The sequence below is a fragment of the Dromiciops gliroides genome, chromosome 1, assembly GCF_019393635.1.
Source record: "Dromiciops gliroides isolate mDroGli1 chromosome 1, mDroGli1.pri, whole genome shotgun sequence".
Classification (NCBI taxonomy): Eukaryota; Metazoa; Chordata; class Mammalia; order Microbiotheria; family Microbiotheriidae; genus Dromiciops; species Dromiciops gliroides.
Window position 1 is genome coordinate 678,811,346 of NC_057861.1, and position 21,028 is coordinate 678,832,373.

At 46.5% G+C, this 21,028-nt stretch overlaps 1 protein-coding gene across 1 annotated transcript in view; it reads left to right on the top strand.

The window, feature by feature from the left end:
• DNAH1 (dynein axonemal heavy chain 1) overlaps nucleotides 1-21,028 on the top strand; it is a 151,145-nt gene that overhangs the window by 93,041 nt on the left and 37,076 nt on the right. Inside the window, exons 40-53 of the mRNA XM_043965072.1 lie at nucleotides 4,162-4,320; nucleotides 5,055-5,162; nucleotides 6,481-6,621; nucleotides 6,770-6,930; nucleotides 8,550-8,707; nucleotides 8,839-9,012; nucleotides 10,254-10,292; nucleotides 12,076-12,254; nucleotides 13,016-13,246; nucleotides 14,915-15,111; nucleotides 16,953-17,088; nucleotides 17,623-17,831; nucleotides 19,443-19,614; nucleotides 20,466-20,657. Coding sequence (XP_043821007.1) covers nucleotides 4,162-4,320; nucleotides 5,055-5,162; nucleotides 6,481-6,621; nucleotides 6,770-6,930; nucleotides 8,550-8,707; nucleotides 8,839-9,012; nucleotides 10,254-10,292; nucleotides 12,076-12,254; nucleotides 13,016-13,246; nucleotides 14,915-15,111; nucleotides 16,953-17,088; nucleotides 17,623-17,831; nucleotides 19,443-19,614; nucleotides 20,466-20,657 — 2,256 coding nt within the window. The remainder of the gene's footprint in view (nucleotides 1-4,161; nucleotides 4,321-5,054; nucleotides 5,163-6,480; nucleotides 6,622-6,769; nucleotides 6,931-8,549; nucleotides 8,708-8,838; nucleotides 9,013-10,253; nucleotides 10,293-12,075; nucleotides 12,255-13,015; nucleotides 13,247-14,914; nucleotides 15,112-16,952; nucleotides 17,089-17,622; nucleotides 17,832-19,442; nucleotides 19,615-20,465; nucleotides 20,658-21,028) is intronic.

Consider the following 21,028-nt stretch of genomic DNA (forward strand, 5'->3'; position numbering starts at 1 on the left):
CCTTCTCCCTCCCCCAGTCCATTCCTCCTACACCTCAACCCTATTTTAATGATGTCATCATGGGTGAGTTAGGTAGCACAGTGGACAAAGCACCAGCCCTGGACCCAGGAGGCCCCAAACTCAAATCTGGCCCTAGACATAAGACACCCCACCCTGTCTGCCCCACAAAGAACAAAACATAAATGTTTTACAGATATCATCCCTTCATATTCAGTTCAGACCCGTGTCTTCTGTGAATTCCTTACTGAGATAGTTCTTATGAGTTCAAAGTATTATCTTCCCATGTAGGAATGTAAACAGTTTGATCTTTTAATATCCCTCATGAAGTCTTTTTCCTGTTTACCTTTTTATGCTTCTCCAAGGTCTTGTATTTGAAAGTCAAATTTTCTATTCAGTTCAGGTCTTTTCATCACAAATGCCTGAAAGACCTTTTTCTTATTGCAATCCCATTTTTTCCTCTGAAAGATTATACTCAGTTTTTCTGGGTACATGTAGTCCAAGTTCTTTTGCCCTCTGGAATATCATGTTCCATGCCCTTCAGCCCTTTAATGTAGAAGCTGCTAGATCTTGCTTTATCCTTATTGGAGCTCCACAGTATTTGAATTCATTTTTTCTAGATGCTTGCAATATTTTCTCCTTGATCTGGCATTAAACACACAGAGCTCCTGATACAATCACCCCAAAAATAGCAATAAAAGAACCCTTGGAGCAAAAAAACACACAAAAATATGGGCTGAGAGTTTTCTCCAGCTATAGATAGATTTCAGGGGGCCATGCTGGGCCATGAATAAAGCCTAACCCCACAATCGGGCCAACACACCAGACACCTGCCTGAGGAATTTGCCCTAGTGCCTTTGAATCAGCTACAGCACCGGCATCTTCTGGTACTGAGCTCGCAGGTTGGGTTGAACAGCTGGCCTGGGGGGAGGGGCGGGTAAGTGCAGGGGTACCAGTGGACTGAGGGGAAGGATTCAACTATCCCACTCCAGCAGGGTACCAGGAAGAAATCCTGAGCAGTGGGAGGCCCAGGTGGGGGAGGGGAGCAGGGGAGCAGGGGAGCAGGCTCATCAAAGCTAAAAAGCACACCACAGAAAGCTTTGCTGGTTGGTTGTTTAGTAAGTAGGCCTGAGGTTATCTCCAGACCAGAGAACAGGCCAGGTGAGATTAAAACCTGCCCGCCCTCAAACCAAAACACCTGGGACCTTCTGAAGTTGGGAACAGGAGCAGAGCCAAGAAGCAGCCCTCCCCCACTCCCCAGTAGAGAGTTTAAAATCAAATGAACATGAGGCCAGGCAGGCTGAGAAGAAGCCCACTCATCCCCTGGGCCACGTTACAGCTTGAACAGTGTGTCCTGGAAGCAGCACCACACTTTAAAAAGGAGTTGAAAGCCAAGAAATAATAAGCCAGGATGAGTAGGCAGAGAAAGCAGAAGACCATCGAAAACTTCTTTGGGGGTAAGGTAGACCACAATACAACCTCAGAAGAAGAAGATAATAACAGGGTCAAAGCTCCAACATCCAGAGCTTTCAAGAAAAATATGAACTGGTCTCAGGCCATGGAAGCTCTCAAAAGGGACTTTGAAGAGAAAATAGGAGAAATAGAAAGATGATGTAGAGAAAGGGAGGAAAGAATGGTAAGGGAAATGAGAGCGATGCAGGAGAGTCATGAGAAAAAAGTCAACAGTTTGAAAAGCCAAATGGAAAAGGAGATTAAAAAACTGTCTGATGAAAATAACTGCCTAAGAATTAGGATTGAACAAATGGAAGCTAGTGACCTTATGAGAAACCAAGACACAGTAAAGCAAATCCAATTGAATGAAAAAATAGAGGGCAATGTGAAATATCTCTTTGGAAAAACAGCTAACCTGGAAAATAAATCTAGGAAAGATAATTTGAAAATCACTGGACTACCTGAAAACCATGACCAAAACAAAAGTTTAGACACCATCCTCCAAGAGAATGTGAGGGGGAAATTGCCCTGATATTCTAGAAGCAGAAGCTAAAATAGAAATTGAAAGATTCCACCGAACACCTCATGAAAGAGATCCCCAAAGGAAAACCTCCAGGAATATTATAGCCAAATTCCAGAACTCCCCAGTCAAGGAGAAAGTTAGTTTTCAACATTCACTTTTGTAAGATTTTGAGTTCCAAATTTTTCTCCCATCCTCTGTTCCCTCCCCCCCCCTTTCCTCTCCCAAAGCCAGCAAGAAATCTGATATAGGTTATACATTACAGTCATGTTAAACATATTTCCACATGAGTCATGTTGTAAGAGAAGAATCAGAACAAAAGGAAAAAGAGACACAAGAGAGAAGAAACAACAAAAGTGAAAATAGTATTCTTCAACCTGCAGTCAGATGTGGAGAGCATTTTCCACCATGAGGCCTTTGGAATTGTCTTGGATCTTTGTATTGCTGAGAAGAGTTATGTCCATCATGGTTGATCATCACACAGTGTTGTTGGTAATGTAAACAATGTTCTCTTGGTTCTGCTCATTTCACTCAGCATCCATTCATATAAGTCTTTCCAGGGTTTTCTGAAATCTGACTGCTTATCATTTCTTATAGCACAATAGTATTCCATTACATTCATATTCTACAGCTTGTTCAGCTATTCCCCAATTGGTAGGCATTCCCTCAGTTTCCAATTCTTTGCCACCACAAAAAGAGCATCTAGCAATATTTTTGTACATGTGGGTACTTTTCCCTTTTTTATGATCTCTTTGGGATATAGACCTAGTAGTGGTATTGCTGGGTCAAAGGTTTGGTTTGGTCAAACAGTTTGGGGGTTTTTTTGCTCTTCATAATGGTTGTATCAGTTGTATCAGTTCACAACTCCACCATCAAAGCTAAAAAGCACACCACAGAAAGCTTTGATGGTTGGTTGTTTAGTAAATAGGCCTGAGGTTATCTCCAGACCAGAGAACAGGCCAGGTGAGATTAAAACCTACATATATACCAACCAGCATATTCATGTAGAACATTTTTTTATGTTATCCACATGGAAATGGCCTTTTAAAAAGAGTTTAAGTTCAGGATTAAAAAAAAATTAAGAGTGGGGCCATATCCTTTCCCCTTCTTTTCTCTTCTCTGGTATTCTCAAAAATTTCACTCAAACAGCCCATTCTCAGTCAGTGACATGGCAGAAACTATCTTACTTCCATGAAGAGACTTATCAGGATCACTTTAAACACTTTCAGGTACCTACATCTTCAAACACAGTCTGGTTACCTAGTTTAACTTGACAGTCAAGTACAATAGTCACCTTCAGTTTTATCAAATTCCTTCATGTGTCTATCCTCAGCCCAAACTTGAGCCTTCTGCTGGTCATCAATGTCCAGTTCTTTCCATCTGGAATCTCTGGGTCTTTAGGTTGAAGCAAGCCAGGTTGCTGGGGTCGGTGATCCTGACACTCTCCAGAATTTCATGGGCCCCTACTCACAGTTGCTATAGGTCTTTCCCTTTCCAGCACTCACAGGCATTGCTCAGGGTCTCTTATCAGCTGCTCCCTTGTTCTTGATCCTTTCCTAAAAGTTCACTGTCTTCTCCATGAATCCAGGATCTGATGAACCTGTTTTCTGATTCCCAATTTTTCAGGCTCTGTCTTTTAACATTCCCCCAACTGAGTTCAAATATTTATGCCTCCCTTGGCATGCCATTACTTAGCCAGTGTGTCAGTTAATTTTTGCTCATTAGGGCCATTCAAATATATAAAGCCTACAATTATATTCTCACTGTTCCTGCCTTCGCTATCTAGGGGTATACTTAGGGGTATACACATTTTAAGGATTTTTTTCCCACTATGCATGGGCCTTGGCCATGGTTAGGAAATGGTTATTTCATATCCATGCCTTATAGGACACACAAGCTTGAAATTTGTACCCAGAGTGCCAGAGGAAGGAGGGGCCTTGGGAATAATAGGATCATTTTAGCTAAAGGGATTGCCCCAAGGTTACACTGTGAGTTAGTGGCAACATGAATCTGGAAAATCAATGAATAAACTGAACATAGGAGTTGAACTGAGAGCAAGGACTTGACCTTTTTTTGTCTGCATGGATTGTGCTGCAGTCTGAGTTATGTGCGTGTTACATGGTCACTGTATGCAGGTCTCTGAGATGTAGATCTATTACATCCTAAGCACCTTCAGTGTCCTGTCTCTTCAGGGTGTCAAGAAATTCCCTCATGAGAAGCTGATTCGAATTCCAGAGCTGGTGGAGCCTTGGTTCATCTTCTCCCTGATATGGAGTGTGGGAGCCACAGGAGATGCTCAAAGCCGTGCGGCCTTCAGTGGATGGCTCAGAAAAAAGATGAAGGCGGAGGAGGTGAGTAGTAAGACTTGGTAAATGAGTGGTAATGCACACACACACACACACACACACACACACACACAGATGAACAAGTGAATTAAAGAGCATTCATCAAGCATTTGTTTTCTGCCAAAGTCTGGGGATAAATAGAAAAATAAGAGAATCCCTGGTCTCTGGGAGCTCATGTTGTATTGAAGGAAGACAAGTCACAAAGGAGGTCGCAGCCATTGGGTCACTTAGGCTGCAGTGGTGAAACAGATGATGGCTTAGCTCCTCTAATTTCATTTCCACTGATAAGACCATAACTGTTTCTGATGTTGAGTCACTTGACAGGCCAAGGACTTTGGTGCGGAGAGCTTTCTTTTGGGGTCTTCAGTAGCTATGGCTGTTGTGGATGAGGGGGTCGGGGTGGGGGTCACAGCCCAGGCTGAAACAATTGCCAAGCCACGTCTCCCTAAGGACAAGGGCTGTGGGGACTGGGATGGAAGCAGGTCCAGTAGGGTGGCTCAATGCTGCTGTTCCCCAGCTCCTGGGCTTCCCTGCCTGGCTGATCTGGTGCATGGGGTCATCCTCCAAGCAGGACCAGCGGGCTGGCATTGGGGAGGGGTTGAGGGGAGGGGAGAGACCTCAGTCCCGGGGTTTCCAGGATTGGGCATTGCTGACACCAGTGCTCTTGAGCTCACCTGCCCCTCCCTTAGCTGAGCAAGGAGACCAAGGGCCAAAGCTCCCTGCACGCCTTTCCTCCCTAGATAGGCTTGCTCTTTCCAGAAGATGGCTTGGTGTTCGATTACCGTCTAGATGACTGTGGCATCAGTAGCTTGGAGGATTTTGAAGAGGAGGAAGATGAAAACAAAGAGGTGATGGGTTTTTTTCTTCTTGACCCGGGAGGCTAAACTAGGGTCAAAACCTCAAGGGGTAGAAGTGAGGGAGGTGTCAAGGAAAGCATGAGTACTCCTTTTCAGCTGACATTGATATTCCTTAGATAGCTGATGCTGCCAGACTCAGTTCAGTTTTTCTCCTGTGTGGATCCTTGGGCTTGACTTTTTCCCATGAGTCAGCACTCTCAAATACTGCAACCTACTTAAGATGCCCACACCCACTTAACTAGCAAAACAATCCTGACATCACTAAGAAGGCAAGGCCCCTGGAAAGGTTGAACCGCAAAAAGAGAAGACTCTGGTGGGACACAATTCCTGCTCTTAGGCGTCTGAAGGAATATAATGAGGAAGCAGCATTGAGTGTGTTCTGCTAGGCCCCAGAGGGCAGAACTACATGGAAGTATCAGGGAGGCAAATTTCAGCTCAAAATGTCATCAGAAGCAAGCATATACAACAGCAAAATGGGCTGTTTCAATGAGGTAGTTGGCTCCTTGCCACCAGAAATGTTCAAACCAAGGCTGGATGGCCTTTGGCCAAGAATGCACTAGTATGTCCTGACCTGGGCTGTAGTCCCTTTGAACGCTAAGATTCTTGGGCTTTGTCAGTGGTTCTGGTCTCTGATGATGTAAGTATTAGTCCATGGGTAGAGATCATACTCCATCTCATCTCCTCTTCTCCCAGAGTTACTACTCTACAGAGGAGCTAATGAAAATTCAGAATATAGTCCAAAGCCAAATAGAAAAGACCTTTGGACCATCAGCTTTGGATTACATTATAGTATTCCTAGCTGAAAGGCCATGGTGTGAGCTGCTCCCTGAGGAGAACCCAGGGAAGGGCTTTGCCCTTAGAGCCAGAAGAGGCCCCCCTCACCCCCCAACCCAGAACAAAGGCCCACAAACCTTTGCAGGAGAATCTGAAATCAGATCTTGCACACCTTCTCGGTCCTTGCTAGGTTCACGGCCATTCAGCTGTAGCTTTGCTAAGTCTTTGTTCCCCGTGCTGCTCCATCCCAACCCACGGAGCAGCCTTCTAAAAGCTGCGTCCTAAGCTTGGCACAGAATGGGCTGTGGGCATCCCCGGTATTCCTGCCCCACAGCTCCCCAAAGCCTTTCTTCCATCCTGGATCCATCATCCATCAGGAGGTCAGCTCCCCTTCTTAGAACTTAGGAGCCCAGAGCTTGGGGAACATCCCTCAGCAGAGGAGGTATCATCATTCTGGGATCTCTGTTGAGGCTGCTCTGCTGCTAGGGAGATCCAGCAGGCCAGTCCTAGTGTCTAAAGCAGCTGTATCTTCTAGGTGAGCTGGGTGAAGTGGATGGACATATCAGCACCTTTTACCATGGTTCCCGATACCAGCTATTCCAATATCATTGTGCCCACAATGGACACTGTCCAGATGTCTTTCCTTCTTGGGATGCTCCTCACCAACAAGAAACCTGTAAGTCTCCAAACTGCCCCTTTCTCCTAGAAATAGTGGGAAGAGTCATCATTTCCAGGCTTCACCTTGTCTCTCCCTGAGCACTGGCTCCTGAGGGCCTCCCTTGGAGGCCTGGTCCTGCCTGATGTCTTTACTCTTCTCCTCCTAGGTCCTGTGCATTGGGCCCACGGGCACAGGGAAGACGATCACCATTTTTGACAAGCTCCTCAAGAACTTGCCTTTAGAATACATCACCCACTTCCTAACATTTTCAGCCCGGACCTCAGCCAATCAGACGCAGGACCTCATTGACAGCAAGCTGGACAAGAGGCAAAATTCCTTTTTTGCGCTGGCCTCTTTGTTCCTCCTATAGCCCTTAAGATTTCATTGCTCGCAGCTTAAAAAAAAAAAAATCCGGTTATCTGATAATGGCAAGCGCAGAAACATTCCCTGAGTTCACTCTCCCTCCACAGCCAGAGCATCAGGCCCTGGGAGAGGGGGGCAGGGGAGATCTCAAAGTTATTCCAGGAATCGTTCTACCCAGTGGGCTAGAGTTTAATTTCCTATGGGACAGCTATTGGCTGCTGTTGAGATTTTGGCTAATCCTAGTGTTCATTTGTTCATTCATTCATCCATTCATTCATTCATTCATTCATTCATTTAACTATCTATGGAGTACAAGCTGTGTGCCTGGCCCAGTGCTAAGTACCATGGATGATACAGTAATGCAGGGATGCAGTAATAATAATGGATGCTCTTAAATGGCACCTTCCATATATTAATCCATCTCTGTGTGGTAAATAATGCAAGCAGGAGCATTTCCATTTTATACAGGAGGGAGGAAGCTGAGGCACAGACAGGTGAGCTGACTTGCCCATGAACTTGGCAGAACCAGGCCAGGAATTCAGACCTTCTGATAGCAGATGTGGGGCTTTTCCCCCTGGACCACACTGTCTCATCCCAGCATAAGATCCAATCCTTGCCTGCAGAGGAACTTGGAGCAGAATTGGGAGGTGGGAGTAGGGGACCAGGCACAATGTAGTATAATGGAGAAGGGAAGGAGATTTGGAGTTCAGAGGACACAGGTCCCAGCCCCAGCTCTGTCCTTGCTTCCCTGTGTGACCTCAAGGAAGTTGTAGTGCTCTTTAGGGCCTCAGTATCTTTTTTTTTGCGGGGCAATGAGGGTTAAGTGACTTGCCCAGGGTCATACAACTAGTAAGTGTCAAGTGTTTGATGCAGGATTTGAACTCAGGTCCTCCTGAATTCAAGGCCGGTGCTTTATTCACTGCACCACCTAGCTGCCCCCGGGGCCTCAGTATCTTTAACCATAAAGGGAGGGGTTGGACTTCATCTCCAAGGTCCCTCTCAGCAATACAAAACATACCTAGCAATACACAGTGTGATTAAATCCCGGACAGGTGGTACCGGAGACAGAAGTACTACTGTGGTTGTTCACAGTGGGGAGAGGTGAACATGGGCCAAGTTGGCCAAGGAAGGCTTCCCATAGAAGAACCAAGAGTGAGAGGCAGTGTGGCCCAGTGGATAAATAGCTAGCCTCTGCCTCTGACATAGACTGGCCGAGTGACTCTGGGCAAATGACTACCTCTCAGAGCCCCAAGGCAACTTCCTGGGACTACACCAAGCATTTGTTGATCTGCTTTGACAAAGGGAGTTTCCTTAGTGGCAATTCTCCACACTGATAAAAGCCCAGGTCTGGACTGAAAAAGCAAAGCAAAAAGAAATAAAAGATTTTACTGAACAGATGCTCTCTTGTGAGTGGCTAAGGACCTTTCTCTAACCCTCCTGGGCATATATGGAAGAAGAGAGTCAGGACTAGCTGGATACTTGTTAAATGGGTCCCAGATGGAGCCTGTGGGTGGGGTGGGGGGCCTCCACCTGGAATCTTCAGTGAATCTGTATTGGCTCATAGAAGCCTTTCCTCTCTATAGGCGAAAGGGGGTGTTTGGGCCTCCCTTGGGCCGGTACTTCATATTTTTCATTGATGATCTGAATATGCCTGCTCTGGAGACCTATGGAGCCCAGCCTCCCATTGAACTCTTGCGCCAGTGGATGGACCATGGGGGCTGGTACGACAGGAAGATGATTGGTACGTGGCTACCCTTTTCTTAATCATTGGAGGTTAGTTGGAAGACTCAGGTTGAAATATTGAGACCCCACCCTTATGGAATTCCACAGGGGCTTTTCCTTTGTCCTCTGACTCCTTGTGCTATTCTATAGGTACATTCAAGAACCTAGTGGACATTAACTTTGTTGGTGCCATGGGGCCACCTGGCGGTGGCCGGAATGCCATCACTCCCCGTTTTACCCACCATTTCAATTACCTCTCATTCATTGAGATGGATGACTTGAGCAAGAAACGCATCTTCTCTACCATTCTAGGAAGCTGGATGGGTGAGTATCTGGGATGGAGGCCTCCAAGACCAAATCTCCCCTTCCCACCTGTAAGGGGCTAAAATTCTAGCTATACTATCTAAAATCTAATGAGTGGCCACCAATAAATTATAAGCTTTAGCAAGAGTATTTAAGTGTTGAAGTATTTATTAAAGAGCATTAGGATTAGAGAGAAAGGTAAAAATCTAACTATTTCTAAGAGACCCTATCATCCGACCCACCATGGCGAGATCAGGAACAAAAAAGACCTAATGCCTCCTGTCAAGCTGGGAACATATTCCCCCCCGCCCCCTACAGCTCCAAGCTAATTGGCTGGTAGCCTTGATTGACAGTACCTGCAAGCAAACGTCACTTCCTGACGCCAAGGACCTTGACCACATGGCTTGCCCTCAGATGCCTTCTCCTCATGGCGGAGCTTTCCTACAGTAGCTCTCCAGCAGGTGGCATCATTCCAATCGTTACAGTCCCCCCTTTATTTCTTCAAGGAACACTGTAGTGTTCCTTGACGGAACACACCCCTGTCCTAGAGAGGATAGGATGATCAGGTGAGACAGAATGAGGGAACTTAATGTATGGTTCCCCTCAAACTCCAATGGGCATTCACCTATGAGGGAGGCTGAGCATTTGGCGGTAAAAATGAAAAGCAGGCTATGGTTTTTTACCTTTCTAGGATAAAACAAAACCAAAAGAAATAAAAGATATTAATCAACAGATACCCTCTTGTAAGTAAGTAGCTTTATTAATAGTGGCCCCTGGGGCAGGTAGGTGGCACAGTGGGTAAAGTACCAACCCTGGATTCAGGAGGACCCGAGTTCAGATCTGGCCTCAAACACTTGACAGTAACTAGCTGTGTGACCCTGGGCAAGTCACTTAACCCTCATTGCCCTGCCCCCCCCAAAAAAATAGTGGCCCCAATCTTCCAAGTAGGCTTTGGGAAATGGTTGGTGAATGCTTCACTCTTGTTGTTCATCTTATAACATTTCATGATCAAACATTCAAAAGCTGGTGACAGTTGAAGCCCAAGTATTCACTTTCAATTTAATTCCTGAGGGGCTACTGGTCTCTGGATGGAGTAGGCCTGAATTATTGCCTGGAGGGGCAGTAATTCCTGGTATAGGAGACAGGTAAATGGGCAGTTCTATAGGCTTATTTCTATGTGTTTTGGAAATGCATTCTCCATACTAGTTGAGTTAGCCAACAGCCATAAGAAACATGATTGAAAAGCTTTCTTTATTTTATAGCTGGACTCCTTGGAGAAAAGAGTTACAGAGACCCTGTACGTAAGTAAAGGCCTAAAAAATAGAGGACCCTGTGAATGAATGAATGAATGAATGAATGAATAAATGAATGAATGAATGAATGAATGAATGAATAAAATAAAAATTTTAAAAGCCTTCGACATGCCAGGCTCTGTGCTGGCCACTGTGGAGACAAAGACAAAAGTAGCCCTTACCTTCTAGGAAGGCATATATAAAGGCTATACATAAATATTGCCCTTGTCCTCAAGGTGCTACCATTCTAACAGGTAGAGACAATACATGTAGTGGTGTGGGCACCAGGGAAAGGAGTTTTAGTCACAAAGGATGAGTGTGACCATGGGTCAGCCTTTACAGCAGCAGAGATAGTTTTGATTACTGTTCCCCAGAGCAAGAGCTAGAAAGGAGGAGAAGACCAGTGCTGTGTTCCTGGTGGGGGTGGGGGTGGGGGTGCTAGATTAGATGGCAAGGTGACAGTAGGGCTGAGTAGATGTGCCGTGTTAGGTACAGTGGGGAGAGAGGCGAGGCCTGGCCTCTTAAGCCTGGTCTGGACGGTGAGATAGCCCTAGGCTGGAGGAGGGCATTGTTCTTGCTCTCCAGTCATACCTGTGGGAGGTGTTCTAAAAGCCATAGACTCCTGTGTCCCTCACAGTCATCGTAATCTCCCTAGAAGAAAGGGGCTGTTGACGAGGTTCCGATGTCCTGACAGTTAAGGCATAGCCTGACTTAGATCTTCAGGGGCAGGATCAGTCCTCATAGAAGGGATGCTCTTCTGTGGGCCCTCATCAGTTTTTTTGGAAAACAGATACACGAGGTGTGGATAAGACTTGGCATCCAAGCAAGAGAGGAGTTAAGAAGGACTTGGAGGTGGTGGAGGTGGGTGGCTGTAAAGGTGGTCAGTCAGTCAGCTAACATTCATGGAGCCCCTCACATGCACCAAGGATGTCCGGAAGGCAGCCTGGAGAGGAACGAGGGTGGCTCCAAACGGGGTGACGGGCTCAATAGGAAGGGTATTTTGGAGAAGGCCAGGTTTGGGAGGTGGGGAATATGATGAGTTCCATTTGGACATTGTTAGCTCAAGGTACCGGTGGGACATCTGGGTCTAGAGGAGTGATGGGATTAACGTTCTGGAGAAAGGTAAGGGCTAGACATAAGGATTTGGGAGTCATCTGTGTAGAGATAATGCTGCAACTCATGGTCACTGATGAGATCAGAGAAGGAGGGTGTGGTGCAAGGAGAAGGCCCAGGCCAGAACCTTGGGGGTTTGGACATATGGGCTCATGGTGGGTGCAGGATGATGGTGCAGTAAAAGAGACTGGGGGGCAGCTAGGTGGCACAGTGGATAAAGCACTGGCCCTGGATTCAGGAGGACCTGAGTTCAAATCCAGCCTCAGATACTTGAAACTTACTAGCTGTGTGACCCTGGGCAAGTCACTTAACCCCTATTGCCCCGCCAAAAAAAAAAAAAAAGACTGAACAGGAATGGTTGGAAGGGTCGAAGGAGAGCCAAAGCAGGAGAGGTGGGGTCAGATATTCCAGGTGTAGGGAACTGTGCAGTAAAGACAGCAAGGCAAGAGAGCAGAGTGTAGTCTTAGTAGTATTGTCTGTGTTGTGTGGAGAGTAGAAGACAATAAGGACTGGAAAAATAAGAGAGGCGTGAGATGTTGGAGGGCTCTGAATGTCAGGAAAAGAAGTCTTTGTAGTGAAAAACGGCCAGGGCCTCCCCTCTTCAGACCATGAAGGCGCCCATGTCAGTCTTTTGGTCCAGGTCCATCCTGACCATCTTGTGCTCTTCTCTCCCTGATAGCGGGAGCCCCTGCAGTGGAGGACTTGAACGAGCCCCTTGTGGAAGCCACCATCCAGGTATATGCCACCATCACCTCTCAGCTCCTGCCCACTCCAGCCAAGTGTCACTATACTTTTAACCTGAGGGACCTCTCCAAAGTCTTCCAGGGCATGCTCATGGCTGAGCCCTCCAAAATTCAGGTGAGGCCTCCTGCTCTGAAGCATCGCCTTCCCCTGCCCCACAGACAGTGACATCTGTTTGCAGGAATTCTTCACCCCCCCCAATTCATTCATTCTCTCTCTCTCTCTCTCTCTCTCTCTCTCTCTCTCTTTCTCTCTCTCTCTCCCTCCCTCTCTCCCTCTCTCCCATGCACGCATGCCCCGCATGAAGCAATGAAAGTTAAGTGATTTGCCCAGGGTCACACAACCACTAAGTGTCAAGTGTCTGAGGCCAGGTTTGAACTCAGGTCCTCCTGAATCCAGGGCCAGTGCTCTATCCACTGTGCCACCTAGCTGCCTCCTGTTTGCAGGAATTTTAGAAGGGAAAAAAAAAAGATGGCAAAGCAGTCAGATGGGGGTCTGAAATACAAAGAACAGAACGCCTCAGGAATAGTGGGAAGAGAACTAAACTTGAATCCTCGAAAACTGGGTTCAGATATTGCCTCTGACTTAGGAGCTGTGTGACCCTGAGCAAGTCTCTTTACCCCCTTGAGCTCCAGTGTCTTCATATGTAAAGTGGGGGATAATATTATTTTTACCATCTCCCTCTTGTGGTCATTATGGTGGGGGGCATGCTCTGTAACCCTTCTAGCACCATAGAAATATGACCTGGTGTTACTATCTTATATCTTGCTTAGCTGTGGCCTCTGTTTTGTCTCTGGCCTCAGGGTGGGCTGCCTGCCTGGGAACTTCTCTGTGCAGAAGAGGGTCCCCTGGGAGCTCACTCCTGTTTGCTTCCTCAGGACAAGGTCCAGCTGCTGCGGCTGTGGTACCATGAGAGCTGCCGGGTGTTCAAGGACCGTCTAGTCAACGATGAGGATCGGGTCTGGTTTGACAAACTCATGGAGAGTAAGATGGTACTGTGGGACACCTCCTTCGCCGAGGTCTGCCCCTACCAGCCCATCTTGTATGGAGACTTCATGATGCCAGGGGCGGACACTAGGATTTATGAGCTGATCACCGACCAGGAGAAGGTGGGTCTCCTCTCAGCCTTGGCCTCTGTCCTCCAGAGGCTCTTCTCCCTTCTGGGGTGAGCCTGGAATGCCGGCAGAATTGAACTGAACTGACTGGGGAAGGGCTGATGTTCCATCCTCAGATCTGACCAGTCCTTCCCTCACTCCTCCCCCCACCAACACCAGGCTTCCCACCTGGCCTTGTTCTATTTGTGTTTGTAGGAGGAAGCCACTCTCCTCTCTCTCCCTTCCTCCCCTCTCAACCAGCCATAACTTCCTTATCAGACTATTGTAGAGGAGATTCCTGGTCAGGTATGGGTTCAACTGGATGACTCCAGAGATCCCTTGGATTCTGTGATTTTATAATGCCTGGAGTGGCTTAGCAGTGTTATCCCCATCTTATAGAAGGCAAAACTGAGTCCCACAGAGACAGGGAGGCTCGGGATCAGTTGGTGACTCAGATCATCTGTCTGCCTCCTTGAATAGTTTGCCTCTTAGATGCTACAGCCTCTTGGTCATTCCTAAGAGGGTCCAGAGCAGATGTGGGGAGGAAGGTAGTGAAGAGTGGCTTTTTTGGCTCCTGGTTTCATCTGAGTTGGTTTCCAAATCTTTTGGTTAGTCCAGGACATGTAAGAAGTGGGTGGGGACTCTGAACTCCTGTTTTGGAAAATGGCCAGGTGATGCTCTGGGGTGGGAAAGTTGAGTCAGAATGCCCTCTTTCTGTGGTTTCTGATGAGCTGGGGGTACAGGTCAGGGGCCTTTTATCTCTGGTCCCAGATCTTTGGGGACCCAATCTGACCACACCTGCTACTTCCCTTAATCTTGCTCCATGGATGGTTAAGAACAAAAATCTCTTAGGGAAGGAGCAGTGTCCCACACAGGAAGGGCCTGTATGAAGCTAAATGTGGTCGAGCTGACAAAGGCCTCTCCATAGGGCCGGATAAATTCTTCCCACTCTAGTTACCCTAATTCTAATTCTAGCTGTCCTCCCCCCTGGCCCTCCCTCTCCCTCCCCACATGTCTCTGGTGCTCTAGGATTCCAGGCTCTAGAGCTGGAAAAGACTTTAGAGATAGTCTGGCCCAGATCCCTCATTCGGGAGAGGGGAACACCAAGACACAGAGGAAGGGAAGGGGCTTACCCAAGGTCATACAGGTAGTAAGTAGCAGAGCCAGAATTCAAATCAAGGCCAAAGCCAACACATTCTCACCTACACCATTTTATCTCTAGCGGAATGTTCTTGGCTAGGATGACAGTCACTAAGGACAGTGCTGGAATTTGTTGTTTGCTCATTTGTTTATTTTTTCATTTTTCATTAAAGCAAATTTAACCTGATTCTACAGAACGTCCAAACTACTCCCACTTTTCCTACTTTGAGTTCCTGACTCCATGTCTGTCTGAACCTTGGCATTTTCTACATGATGGGCCAGGAAGCTTGGGTTCTAGTTCTGCCTTGGTGACCCCTGACAAGTCCTTTCTTTCCTTGGACTCCCTTTGCCCACCTCGTATGACCAGGGAGTTGGTTGGTCAAGACTTCCTCTACGTGCTTGTGTTAGGCTGCTTGTGTGACTCCTGCCCCTTCAGTCCTGCTCCAGCACAGACAATCCCCCCGAGCATCCCCGAAGTGCAGAAGTTCTGGAAGGCTGATTGCCGACTCACCTTCTCTCTCACTTGTGCCTTGCTGGCTCCAGATGCAACAGGTGATTGAGGAATACATGGAAGACTACAACCAGATCAACACGGCCAAGATGAAACTGGTGCTCTTCATGGATGCCATGAGCCACATCTGCCGCATAAGCCGCATCCTGCGCCAGTCGCTAGGGAACGCCCTCCTCTTAGGCGTGGGGGGCAGTGGCCGAAACTCCCTCACTCGGCTCGCCTCTCACATGTATGAGTCTGCTAAGACAGAGACGGGGAAAGGGCTGCAGGAGTTGGGGGTGGGTGCTTTGGGATGGGGCGGGTCAGAAGACCTAGGCCTGAGGCTCTCTCTCTCTCAGTGAACCTGTTTCCTTACTATCTTGCATAGATGATGTGAAGAAGGGGCTTTGTAAACTTTGAAACATGATATCTTTTGAGTTGCTATTATCATCATTATTACTATCTTTAGCTCTATAGCAACAGACTCTATTCCCTTCTTCCTCAGCCCAGGAAGAAGGAAGGAAAAGAAGTTGGATGATCGACCCATAGGCAGAGCTTGGGGTCCCCAGCGGCCCCACTCTTATTACCACCACCACCACTACTTAAGGGAAGAGAAGGGACATTGACCTTAGGCCCCAGAAGTAGTAGTGGTAGTAGTGGTCCTGTTCAGCTGTAAAGAAACAAGGTGGGCTGGCACTCCTAACTGAGGTCCAGAACACCTTTCCAGCTCTAATTCTAGAAATCCAGATACTCTAGAACTCTGGAGTTAAAGAGCTTAGTGCTTTTTTTTGCTAGATGTTTGCAATTTATCCCTTAAGTAATATATTCTAGATTTTGTTAGGAATCAAAGTCAAGCTCACTGGCTTTGCAGACAGTACTGTTTTATAAATTGTCATGTCAGCCCTCTCTGACTTTTTTGGTGCCTCCTTTTTTCCATATTCTTTCAAGGATCAATGACAGTGGCTCAGCTATTACATACAATTCTTTTAGTGTCCTTACCAAGGGCAGTGAGGTCTTCACTCACCATCTCCTATTGAAGTTCCTTCCCTTCCTTCAATGGAGTAATTAGGGTTAGGCAGAAAAGGAGTAGAGATGGAGAGCCCATTCTAGATGTGTGAGACAGAATGAACAGGGACAAGAATAGTAGAAGATATGGCATGGAGACATGATATGAGACACGGTGGGATTTTATACATTATTCGATAGTATATGAAGAACCATTGAAAGTTTCTGAATGGATGGATAATTGACATGATCAGAATTATGCATTATTCAGAAAATGACTCTGGCATGTGAAAACTGAACTGGAGGGGAGAGAGCAAAGACTACTTAAAAGTCTATTGAAAAAAACAATAGAAAATTATTATTATTATTTTTTTTTTTTTTGGTGAGGCAATTGGGGTTAAGTGACTTGCCCAGGATCACATAGCTAGTAAGTGTTAAGTGTCTGAGGCTGGATTTGAACTCAGGTCCTCCTGACTCTATCCACTGCACCACCTAGCTGCCCTGAAAATTATTTTTTTTAAAAAAATCTATTACAATAGTCTATGCCAGAGATAATGGGGACCCAAAGTGCAGTGGTACTTCTGGAGTTGGAGAGGTGACAGAGATATTGAGGAGGTAGAATTAATGGAATTTGACAACTGACTGGCATTCAGGACAATGAAAGGATAAGGTACAAATGAGTGAAAGGTCATCCTTGCCTTTGTTTACATCTATAGGTACCCTTTCTTCCATTTCATTTCTCTTTTGGGTAAAGAGCACAGAAAAACAAGGAAACAAACCCAAAAGAAGCCCCTTGGAGCACTTAATATAAGGTCTTGAATTGCCTCCCCTAAACTTGCCCACTAAAACTCGCTCAATAAAAATCTCATCTAATGAAGAATTCTGGAAAGAGCAGGGTACAATTTGGTCCTTGAAATAATAGAGGTAAGAGGCACTTGGTTAGATGAATGTTTGAAGAATAACTGTCTGGGCTACAGCTCTCTCATCTTTCCTGCCCATTTGTGGAACCTAGGGTGACCAGAGGGGCTCCCTGGATTCCCCCGCTGAGTAACCAGTCACCTGCCTCACAAAGCACATTCCTTCCAGGGCTGAGTACGAGTGCTTCCAGATTGAGCTGTCTAAGAACTATGGGATGTCTGAGTGGCGCGAGGATGTCAAGAAGATCCTGCTGAAGGCTGGTCTGCATAAGCTCCCTGTCACCTTCCTGTTTTCTGACACACAGGTGCCATAATGAAACAGGACGGGAGAGGGTGAAACTCAGAAGGAGTGACCAAAGGCTGGGCCTTAGGACTGGACTTTGGGACACTTCACCCCACCCCCTTCCAGAGGCCAGCCTTTGTCCAGTGGCATGGATATTGAATTGAAAAATGCATCCATTTCTCAGAGATGGAGACCGAGGCCTAACGATGCCAAGTGTCTTATCCTAGGTCTCCTGATTAATTAGTGGCAGAATTAGGACTACAACCCAAGTCTGACTCCCTCATCCTTATGCTGCCTCATAGATGAATGAAGCCAGATAAGCTTTCCAGAGCTGAATAAGACAATGCCCAGAAAGAAGGGCCAAGCCTCTGGGCTTAAAAGCGGATTCCTCCGAGGGACCTTTAATTAAGAGAGCTCATCCTTTCCCTAGATCTTTGTGGCTTCTCCAGAATACACAGACACCCTGAGACCAAAACATGAGTCATTAGATCAGCAGGTATCCCTTCCAGTGGGGTTGGCCCTAAGAACTTTTATTTCTTTCTTCTCCCCAACTTAGATTAAAAACGAGTCTTTCTTGGAGGATATCAACAACGTCCTGAACTCTGGGGACATTCCTAATCTGTACTCCCCCGACGAACAAGACCAGATCCTCACCAGTATGCGGCCTCTTATTCAGGAGCTGGGGCTGCAGCCTACCAAAGCCAACCTGATGGCCGCCTACACGGGCTTTGTGCGAAGCAACATTCACATGGTGCTGTGCATGAGGTAGGGCCCGTCCTTTTGCTGCTACCTCCATCTCTCAGCTTTCTGTGGTCATGGGAATTGGTGGGAGCAGGGACTTTGGGGGACCACATGAGTCATTGTCACGCCTAGATAATCCACCAACTTCACTTTTGTATCTCTACCTCCTCCCCCATCTAAACCTTTTCCTAGAATTTCCCGCTTAGGACCATGATGATCTCTCCCTCATTGTCCCCCCTTGTCCTGGTTCTGCATCCTTTTGAGAGTGTTTCCACGCTGGGCACGTGGGCTCTTAGTTTAGGCACAAAACCACTTTGCTCTTACAGCCTTCAACATGGCCTGCCTTGAAACATTGGGGGTTTATGGCTTGGTAGAGGTGGTGGATCCCAGACAGAGGCAACAGCATTAACAAAGGGTAGAGGTGTCAGCTGCGTTAGAGAATGAATTGTCTGCTTTGTCTGGAACAGAGTGTACACATACAAAGTAGACTGAAGAAGCATAGACTCTGGTTGGCTGGGTAGTAGAGGCTTTCAAATGTCAGGCTCAGAAGTTCGGATTTAATTTGCTAGGAAATAGCCATTTAAGGTTTTTGAGCAGGGATGATGACATATATATGCTTTAGTAACAGAGATCTGCTTTGGAAAGGATGAATTTGATGAAGAGGATCAGGGGACTGGAGTCAGGAAGGCTTGTTAGGAAGCTATGATAGTAATCCAGGTCAGAAGGAGCAAGAATCTGGACTCTAGACATGCCTGCAGGGATGGAAAGGAGGGGTTGTCTGTGAGAAAATTAAGGTTAGAACCAGTAGAAATTAGTGATAGAGTGTATTGTTGGGGGATGGGGAAAGGGAGGGACGACTCAAAGAACAGCATTCAGCATAACTAAAGTGTGGGATCAGAGTGGCTAAGAAGATGGTGGTACTGTTGACAGAAATAGGGAGATCAAGGGGCAGAGCTAGTTTTGTGAGAAAGATAATGTTTTGTATACATTGGACTTAAGCCCACAAGACATCTAGGCAGAGATATCAAGCAGGTAGTTGGCATTGTGGGTTTGGGGGATGGAGAGAAGTCAGGGGCAGAGATGCATTCTGCACAGAGGTGAGAGCTGGTCATTTAGAGACTTCGGTCAGAGAGTTTCACTCAGAAGGCAGGGAAGAGGGAGGGTACAGAATTGAGTCTAGGGGTTAACAAGGGAGTTAATAGTGGATACAGTGAATATAAACTATCTTTTGAAGAAATTTGACAAGAGAAAAGAGGAGAAAGAAAGAACAATCACTTAAGCAGTTGGTAGGGCCAAGGGAAGGGATTTTTAAAATTTAGAACAGGAACCTGAACATGAAAAAAGGAAGGAGCCATTGGAGAAGGGAATCAGTGAGGAAGTACATCCCCGAAGGTGTTAAAAGGAACTGTCATAATCACAGCTTTATTCCACATCTCCTCCATCCTTTCTCCAGAAAGGAGTCCAGATTCTATAATGCCCAGGACTAGGGATGCCAGGAGGGACCTAGTTCCAGTGAAGGAATATCCCCATTCTTTCTTACTATGGGGTTCACTTTTGTTTGTAGTTTATAGGGGCTTGAGCATAGGTTGACTCCCATAGTTCTGGGCTGACTTCCAAGCACTGATCATTTCTTAGCCCTATTGGAGAGGTCTTTCGAGCCCGCCTGAGACAGTTTCCCTCATTGGTCAACTGCTGCACCATTGACTGGTTCAACGAATGGCCATCTGAGGCCCTGGAGTCTGTGGCTTCCAGATTTCTGAAGGAGATCCCTGAGGTGGACACCACAAATGAGGTGATAGAAGGCATGGTAAGTTGTCTTCTCATATCTCTGTCTTAGATTTCCTTCTCCGATGTCTACCCAGAGAAGTCCCTTGGCAAGGGTGATGCCTAACCCCTACTCAAGCTGTCCTTCTTGCCTTAGGAGGGAGAGACTGGATAAAGCCATGGCAGTGACAATGTTAAAATTGAGATCTTTTTTTCTTCCAAGGTCAAGCAACTTTCTTCTAAATAAGAAGGCAGTATGATTCAGCAGAATAAGGAGCCCCGGGTTCTAGTTCTGGCCCTGTCTTTGACTTGCTATGTGATCTTGGGAAAGCCTTTCCCCCTCTCCAGTCCTCAGTTTCCCTCTCTATGAAGTGGAGGAGAAGAGCACGATCAGATTATCTTTAAGATCCCTTGTGGTTCAGATAGTCTGGGTTTCTAGGGAACCTACTCTACCCTATGTAAGGGAATGTGAACTTGACTGAGCTCATAACATCTCTTATTTTGGCAAAAAGACTAAACTACAAGAAGGGGAAATGACACTCCAATTCACATGTACCTGTACTCCCAGCCCAAGGGAGGAAAGACAAGGGGTGGGGAATCTGCTCTCTAGGACTGTGCTATGAGCTAGTGCATATGCAGGGAACCTTTCTTTTTTTTCTTTTTTTTTTTTTTAAGTGAGGCAGTTGGGGTTAAGTGACTTGAAGTGACTTGCCCAGGGTCACACAGCTAGTAAGTGTGAAGTGTCTGGGGTCGGATTTGAACTCAGGTCCTCCTGACTCCAGGGCTGGTGCTCTATCCACTGTGCCACCTAGCTGCCCCTATAGTAGCTCCTTCTTGATCCCCTCATCTCTTAGGGAGGATTATAAATAGGCTGGACTTCTTTGATCCTTGTAGATCCAGGTATGTGTCCGCATCCACCAGTCTGTGGCCAGAAAGTGCATCGAATTCCTGGCTGAGTTGGCCCGTCACAATTATGTCACTCCCAAGAGCTATCTGGAGCTACTGAACATTTTCTCTACCCTAATTGGACACAAGAAACAGGAGCTAAAGACAGCCAAACACCGGATGAAGAGTGGCTTAGATAAGGTGGGTCCTTTAGAGAGGAGATGAAGGTGTAGCCCTTTCATAGATTAACACTTTTCAGGAGACAGAGGTCTAGAGTCAGCCAGTCATCATGCATGCCATTGGCTGTCACTTCAGGAGGTATCAGCACTCCATGGGCAGTTTTCTGAATAGTATGTCTAAAATTCTGGTAAGTTACCATCTGGTAGGTAAAAACTGGTGCTTGGGCTTGGGTCAACAGCTTGGTTTCCCATTCCACATACATACATACATACATGTACATACATGTATGTATGTATATATGTGCATATGTATGTGTGTCTTAAAAGCATTGGGAAGACTGGAAACCAGTCTAGCAAAAACTAAGTATACACCAACATCTCATACCATATACC